The following is a 6,776-nucleotide window of genomic DNA, read 5'->3' on the forward strand; positions in this document are numbered from 1 at the left end:
GTATTTCTAGCCCAGCGGTTTCTACACGTGTCTGAAGCTTCCCTGATGAGAAGCCCCACCTGGTCCAAGCTCCGCCCCAGGCAGCCTCAGGAGGCCGCACGGCTTGTCTGTCCCTCCCCGATCAGCTCCACTCAAGAGTGAGGCTGTGTGGCCGTGTGGCCGTGTGGCCGTGTGGCCGTGGCCAGGACCTGGCAAGCAAGCCGGTTCCCTGGAGCCCAGCCTCCGGTGGTGGATGCCTTCTGACAAGTCTGCACAGAGCCTCCTGTGAACCGGCGTGCTCCTGCCCCCTCTTCTCCTGAAACGCTACCCACCTCCATCTCACCGCTTCCCAGACAGGCCCCACGGCCCCCCTCCCCGAGCTGGGTTCCAGCAGCCCCATTGTTGGCAGGGCGCCTACTGCCGGCCAGGCTCTGTGCGGTTCTTCATGGGCATAGCCTCATTGGATTTCTGCAATAATCCTGGAATGGAGATTTGACTATCTCCCCATTTTACAGATGGGGAGACTGAGGCTGTAAGAGGGTTAGTCATGTCCCCAGGGCCACCCCGCCAGCAGTGGCAAAGGCCAAGGGTTCTCTACACCTGACCTGTGCTGGTTTGCTTCTCTGCCTCTTTTTGGTTCTGGCTCTGATGCTGGGTCCTTTCAAAACAGACTGGATGACAGGGTTGTTTGGGTCAAAGTCTTGTTGCTGAACAGGACACATAGCTACCCTTCCTGCCAACTGGCTGCTGGCCCTCCCTTCCCCACCTGCTCTCTTGGAGCCACGTTTCTGCACATCCCCACTCGGCTGTGTGTGGAGCGTCCCACCTCCCCCCGGCCTGCTCCCTGGTCCTGCTGTGGGGCCCCTGCCTCAGGACCACTGACACCTACAGCCTCTGGGCCAGGCGGGCAGCATGCCTGGGACGGCTGTTCGCACCAGGGCCTCCTTAGTGCAGGGCCCCTCTAGATCAGCCTCACCTGTTCCCAAGAGGGCCTGACCCGGTCCTTCCTGTGGCTGGGACATCAGGTCAGCTGTGGGAAGGGGCATCGTGGCCACACCTGCCTCAGCACAGACAGCTCAGCCCATGCCCTCTCTGCCCCCCGCCCCTCCTGGTCCCCAGCGCGCCTGGGGCTGCCTTTCTGGAGCCAGGGCAATTGTGTCCTTGTTCCTGGGAGTTCCTGAAAGCCCCAGTCTTCAACCTCGAAGTTCCCTGGCCAGTGGCCCCAAGAGCTGATTCCCAGTGTGGGCTGGGCTGGTGGGATCCCACGGGAGCCACAGCCCGTGTTCCAGGAACAGCGCCTTCTGTCTGCTCTCTGAGGCTTGGGCTCTTCCACCCGACGGAGCTTCGTGGACCGAGGGCCTGGTCCCCTCTCGTGTGCTTCTGCACCCCAACACTGACATGGTGTTGTCATAGCATTAGGAGGTGTGGGGGGCCACAGCCTGCCCAGCGCTGAGTCCTCAGACACCCACCAGGGCTCCTTCCTGTGCTGTGTGTGAGTAGGACGGGGCCCCGGAACCCCTGCACCCTGGCAAGCCTCCACTCAGACTCGTTTCTGATCCCTTTTCCAGCAAATTGTGGCTGCAAATGTGCCCCCCGAAGATCAGGATGGCTCTGGCGACGACTCTGACAACTTCTCCGGCTCGGGTGCAGGTGAGCCAGCAGGAGGGCCTCACTCCAAGACGGCAGCGGGCTGTGGGCTGTGGGCTAGGACAGTGGCCAGGCAGCCCCCTGGCTGGGCCCAATTGAAGATGCCGGGGAAGAAGGATGGGGTTCGAGTTGCCAGGGGAAAACATGTATTGGCGAGGAGGAGGGACTGTGGTGGGTCCCAGAGGCCCCGGAGGCCACCCGCTGCAGACAGGCGTGGGCTCCTACTCTCCTCTCTACTCACTGGACAACCTTTGGAAGCTTGTTTGACTTCTCCGAGCCCCTATTTCCTTATCTGTAAAATGGGGATAATATCTTGACTTCATAAGGTCGTTGGGAACTAGCTGTAAGGCAGTGCAGAGCCTGGTGGGGTGTGTATCTTTATAAATGTTCCCCTGCCTCCCCCCTCCCTCTCTCCCTGGGGAAATGAAGTCCCTGAGCTAGAGGGGGTCAGGGAGGCCTCCCAGAGGAGGTGCTTTTGAGCTGGACCTCAGAAGAGAGCTGAGGCCCACCCCTGGGGGAAGTGGCCTGGGCAGGGGCCTGGGGGCTGGGAATTGGACATAGGCCTCTGCTCTGTGGGAGCCTGGACCTTTCTGCAGAGAGAACGGAGGGGGCCAGAGAGGTGCCTGCACGGGGACCCAGGGCCCTGAGGACACCCCCAGCCAGGGAGCGGGCTGCGGCCAGTGCAGGGAAGGTTTCTTCCAGGCGGCCTTAGTGTCTCTTGGCCCCGAGACCAGGCCGTCCAAGGCACAGGCAGCAAACAGAGGCAGGTCTTTTCATTTCCCAGAGTCAGGTTCTGCGTCAGCTAGCTCGACCCCAGGGGCAGAGCTCCTCTTGGGAGGAAGAGCTGGCTGTGCTAGCCTGGGCACCGGACCCACCCAGGGGTCCTCGCAGCCTGAACTTGGCTGGTTGAGATGTTCTGCAGCCTCCCCCACCCCAACCTGCTCTGCTTGGGCCCTGCAGGCGCTCTGCAAGATTTCACCGTGTCACAGACCACCTCCTTCACCTGGAAGGACATGGGGCTCCTGACGGTCACGCCCACGGCTCCAGAGCCCACCGACGCTGACACCATGGCTGCCTCCACCTCCATCCTGCTCGCCGGAGCGGGAGACCAGGAGCGAGACACAGTGCTCCTGGCCCACCTGGAACCTGGCTTTCTCGACCGGGAAAAGACCACCCAGCCACCCAGCGAGACCACACCACACCCCACCACCCACCGGGCATCGACAACCAGAGCCACCACTGCCCAGGCACCTGTCACCTTGCATCCCCTCAGGGACATGCAGCCTGACCACCACAAGACCTCAACCCCCGAAGGCCGCGGCCGACCCTCACACGGCCGACCCTCACACGGCCGACCCTCACACGGCCGACACGGAGGAGAGAGACCCTGGGGTCACCGGGAGGACTGCTGAGGCTGGGACCGTCACCCAGTTCCCGAAAGGCGAGGGCTCTGGGGAGGAGGTGAGTGCCGGCCCCTGTGGGCCTCTGTGCTTCCTGGGACGAGGGGTGCCCAGTGGGCTTGGCGGCCCCTATTGACTGGTTGAGCACAGGGCTTGGGGCGGGGACAGTGGCTGGTTGACTGGCATACCCAACAGTCTGTGCCCTGAGCACATCCCGTTCCCCACCATGAAGACAAGGTCATGGGTCCCACCTTCCCGGAGCGGGACAGACTAAAGCAATGAGGCCAGAGCGGAGGAGCCCTCCCAGACCACCAAGGCTCCCCAGGCTCGCAAGGCCCCTGCTGCGCTGCGCCATTCTACCAGGGCTTGTGCTGGTCCTGTAGAGCGTGGTGATTTTACACTAGAGCGAGCCTATTTATTTTCCTATTGAAACTCGCGCTTTATATCCATGCACACATCTCCGCCATAATCCAGGCAGGAGGGGCCTGGCGTGGAGGTCCCAGAGGTCCGGGAATGGGGATGGCCGTGTCTGAGTTGGTGGCGGCTGTGACCGGGGAGGCCTGATCTGCTTCTGGCTTTGGACATGGACCTGGATGCTGCCACCCAGCCTGATCCTGTCCCTGCCCTCCCGTAGGACTTCACCTTCGATGTGTCTACGGAGAGCACAACTTGGTCTCCCGAGGAACGAGAGGAGCTGAAGGAACCCCCAGTGGGTCGCGGGGCCACCGGGGCCACCGGGGCCTCACAGGGCCTCCTGGACAGGAAGGAAGTGCTGGGAGGTGAGTTTTCTCTCGGGTGGGTGGGACGGAGGGCAGACTGCTGCTTTTAGGGTGCGGGGCTATCTTTAGCCTTGGTGTGGGGGCTGCCCGGAGGGGGTGGGGGCGGCTGCTCACTTAGCCCAGGAGCAGCTGCGCTGAGCTGGCCTCCGTCCGCCTCCCCAGGGGTCATCGCCGGAGGCCTGGTGGGGCTCATCTGTGCCGTGTGCCTGGTGGGCTTCATGCTGTACCGGATGAAGAAGAAGGACGAAGGCAGCTACTCCTTGGAGGAGCCGAAGCAAGCCAACGGCGGGGCCTACCAGAAACCCACCAAGCAGGAGGAGTTCTATGCCTGACAGGAGCCGTCTCCCCTCCCCCTGCCGCTCTCTAGGCCCCCGATTGCCTCTTCCGTGAAGAACAACTGCAGGCCGGCCTTCCCGGGCACCGGGCCACCTCCCCACGCTCCCAGCCTCTCCGGCCCCCTCCCCACGGAGCCCTGCGCAGGCTGGGGGCTCTCCTCTGCTTCTCCGACTTCCGCCTGGAGCCTGGGGCGCGAGGGCTTCCGCCTCTGACCTTTCACCCCAGCCAGCGCCTGGCGTCTCACCGCCTGACTCAGTTTCTCCAACCTGGAGCAGCCCTGGCGAGGGGGGCACCCCACTGCTGTGGACCTGGATGGCCCGCGGGGGCTGAGGGCTGGCGCCCCTGTAGCACTTACTGGGAGAGACCCACCGTCTTGGGGGCGTCGTCGGCTGAGTGGCGGGGAGAGGAGTTCGGGGCTCCCTGCGAGCTCGCTTGGTTTTGTGGGGAGGGCTGACTTAGATACCAACTTGTTTTTGCACATGTTTCCTCTAGTTTCTTTGTTCATAGCCCAGTAGACGTTATTACTTTTGAGGTAAGTTAAGCTGATTTGGTTACTCCCCCATCTTGCTTCCCTAATCTACCGTCAGGACGCAGCATCAGGGTTAAGAAGACTTTTTTTTGTTGTTGTTAAACTAGAACCAAATCTGGAAGCCGGCATAGAGGCCGAGTGTATGTGTGGTCTCTTGAGTTTGTCACTCACGTGTGCAACAGGGTAGGGATGCCTGGCCGGCCCCGTCGGGGGCTGGCCGGCCTCAGCTGCCGCGGGCAGTCACTTCTTTTGAGCAGCCGGCCCGTGCCCAGGAGCTCGGCCGCGGTGGGGAGCCCACGGGAGAATCGCGTCCTGGACCTCCGGCTGGGACCAGGGAGGACTGCGGGGTCCGAGGTGGCGGTGGGCCCGGGAATCTCCCTCGGACCCCGCTCTTTCTTTGACACCATCCCTGGGAACGCTTTCTCCCGGGAGGTGACCAGAGGCGGCCCGGGCACACCTGGCACCGAGCCCCTCCCGAGGGCCAGGCTCACCTTCGATGAGCTCCTGCGGCCCTGGCCTGGCTGGGATCCGGAATGTTCCAAAGAGGGATAGTCTTTTGCTTTTGGCAAAACTCTACTTAATCCAATGGGTTTTTCCCTGTACAGTAGCTTCTCCCGGTGTGATAAACTGTAATATAAGTAGTCACGTGAGCGCTGCTGCCTGTGCCTCCTCTCTGCTGGCCAGCGGATGCGACCACCCTTTTCTCTAACCACGACGATGCTGGGAAACTTAGGGCTCCGTGCCTTCATCCCCTCCCCCGCCCCCTGGCCGCCCCGGGGTGGGATTCCGGGGCCAGAGTCGCTCTGGTTTTGTTTGTTTGTTTGTTTGCTAATATCCTTCTGGAGGTCGGTCGGTTCAGCCAAGGTCATAGAAGTTCTGACATACGTACATTTACGCGTAGCCAAGCTCAAAGCACCGTCTCCTCAGCGGTTAACGAAGCGGCAGCGCCCCCAGCACAGCTTGACCCGAGGTCACGGCCACACGGAGGCCCCTCCGGAGCCAAGGCCGGCCTCGCAGACACCTTGGACGGCCCCCCTCACCCCTCTGCGGGAGCAGAGGCCCCCCGCCGGGCTTCTGGGAACTCCTGTACTCGCTTATTTAATCTGACAGCCTTCCGGCTGCTCTGTCGGCCGCTCCGAGGGGGGGGACACATGTGACTCAGAGGCGCACCGCCCCAGGAGGGGCACCGGTGCCCTGTGCTCAGTGCTGGGACTTTCTGCCCTGGAATGTGTGACTGGACATGGCTCGGGGGTGGGGAAGGGGTCTGCGACCGAGCTCATCTCTGCTGGCCCCTGGGACAGTGCCGAGCCTGTGGCTGGGCCCCTTCGTGTAACTCGAATAAACGGTACTTGTCATTCTGGGCTGCCGTGTGGTCGCGTGTCTTCTTGGGCTGGCGATGTCCTTTCCGGTCACCTTCTGGGAGGCGTAGCCTGGCTCTGGGCTGTGCACTGGGCTTGGTGAAGAAGCATCGGTCCCTCCTGCTCCCACTGCGTCAGCCCTCACCATCTTCCCTCCTGAGGCTCTGCCTTACTCTCCTTCTAGATCAGCGGTTCTCAACCTGGGGGTCGAACGACCCTTTCGCAGGGGTCGCCTAAGTCCATCGGAAGACACATATATAATTACATATTGTTTTTGTGATGAATCACTATGCTTTAATTATGTTCCATTTGTAACAATGAAATGGGGGGTCACCACAACATGAGGAGCTGTATTAAAGGGTCGCAGCATTAGGAAGGTTGAGAACCACTGTTCTAGATCATTCCCTCCCACAGGACACAAGGCTCCCTATGACTCAAGTGTGCTAGCCCCTCTGTTTGCTCATTGTCCGGGGACCCCTGAGAACTCACCAGCAGACGGTCTGAAGTGCCGAAGATCTACAAATACTGCCTGCACACAATTTGAGGCCGTTCTGCCTGACATGGCAGTGGGAATTTGGGGGGTTGGAAAGGCTCAGCACTGCAGGAGCCCCCGTGTTCTCAGGGCACCTGGCGGCCCAGCCTGACCCCCAGTCTCCTGTAGGCTGTGGGCGCCCACCCAGCCCCTCAGCTGTCCCCTCATGGCAGATCTCCCTGCAGCCTGGCCCTGGGTGCAGGCCTGCCCCTTACA

At 61.8% G+C, this 6,776-nt stretch overlaps 1 protein-coding gene across 1 annotated transcript in view; it reads left to right on the forward strand.

Annotated features, from left to right (window-relative positions):
* The window catches only part of SDC1 (syndecan 1), a 10,241-nt gene extending 4,209 nt beyond the window's left edge, over positions 1-6,032 (forward strand). The window contains 5 exon segments of the mRNA XM_006091721.2: positions 1,548-1,629; positions 2,587-2,942; positions 2,944-3,087; positions 3,661-3,805; positions 3,968-6,032. Of these exon segments, the coding sequence (XP_006091783.2) occupies positions 1,548-1,629; positions 2,587-2,942; positions 2,944-3,087; positions 3,661-3,805; positions 3,968-4,137 (897 nt within the window). The 3' untranslated portion in view covers positions 4,138-6,032.
* The last annotated feature ends 744 nt before the right edge of the window (positions 6,033-6,776 follow it).

Source organism: Myotis lucifugus, unplaced genomic scaffold (genome assembly GCF_000147115.1).
Source record: "Myotis lucifugus unplaced genomic scaffold, Myoluc2.0 scaffold_94, whole genome shotgun sequence".
In the NCBI taxonomy this organism is placed as follows: Eukaryota; Metazoa; Chordata; class Mammalia; order Chiroptera; family Vespertilionidae; genus Myotis; species Myotis lucifugus.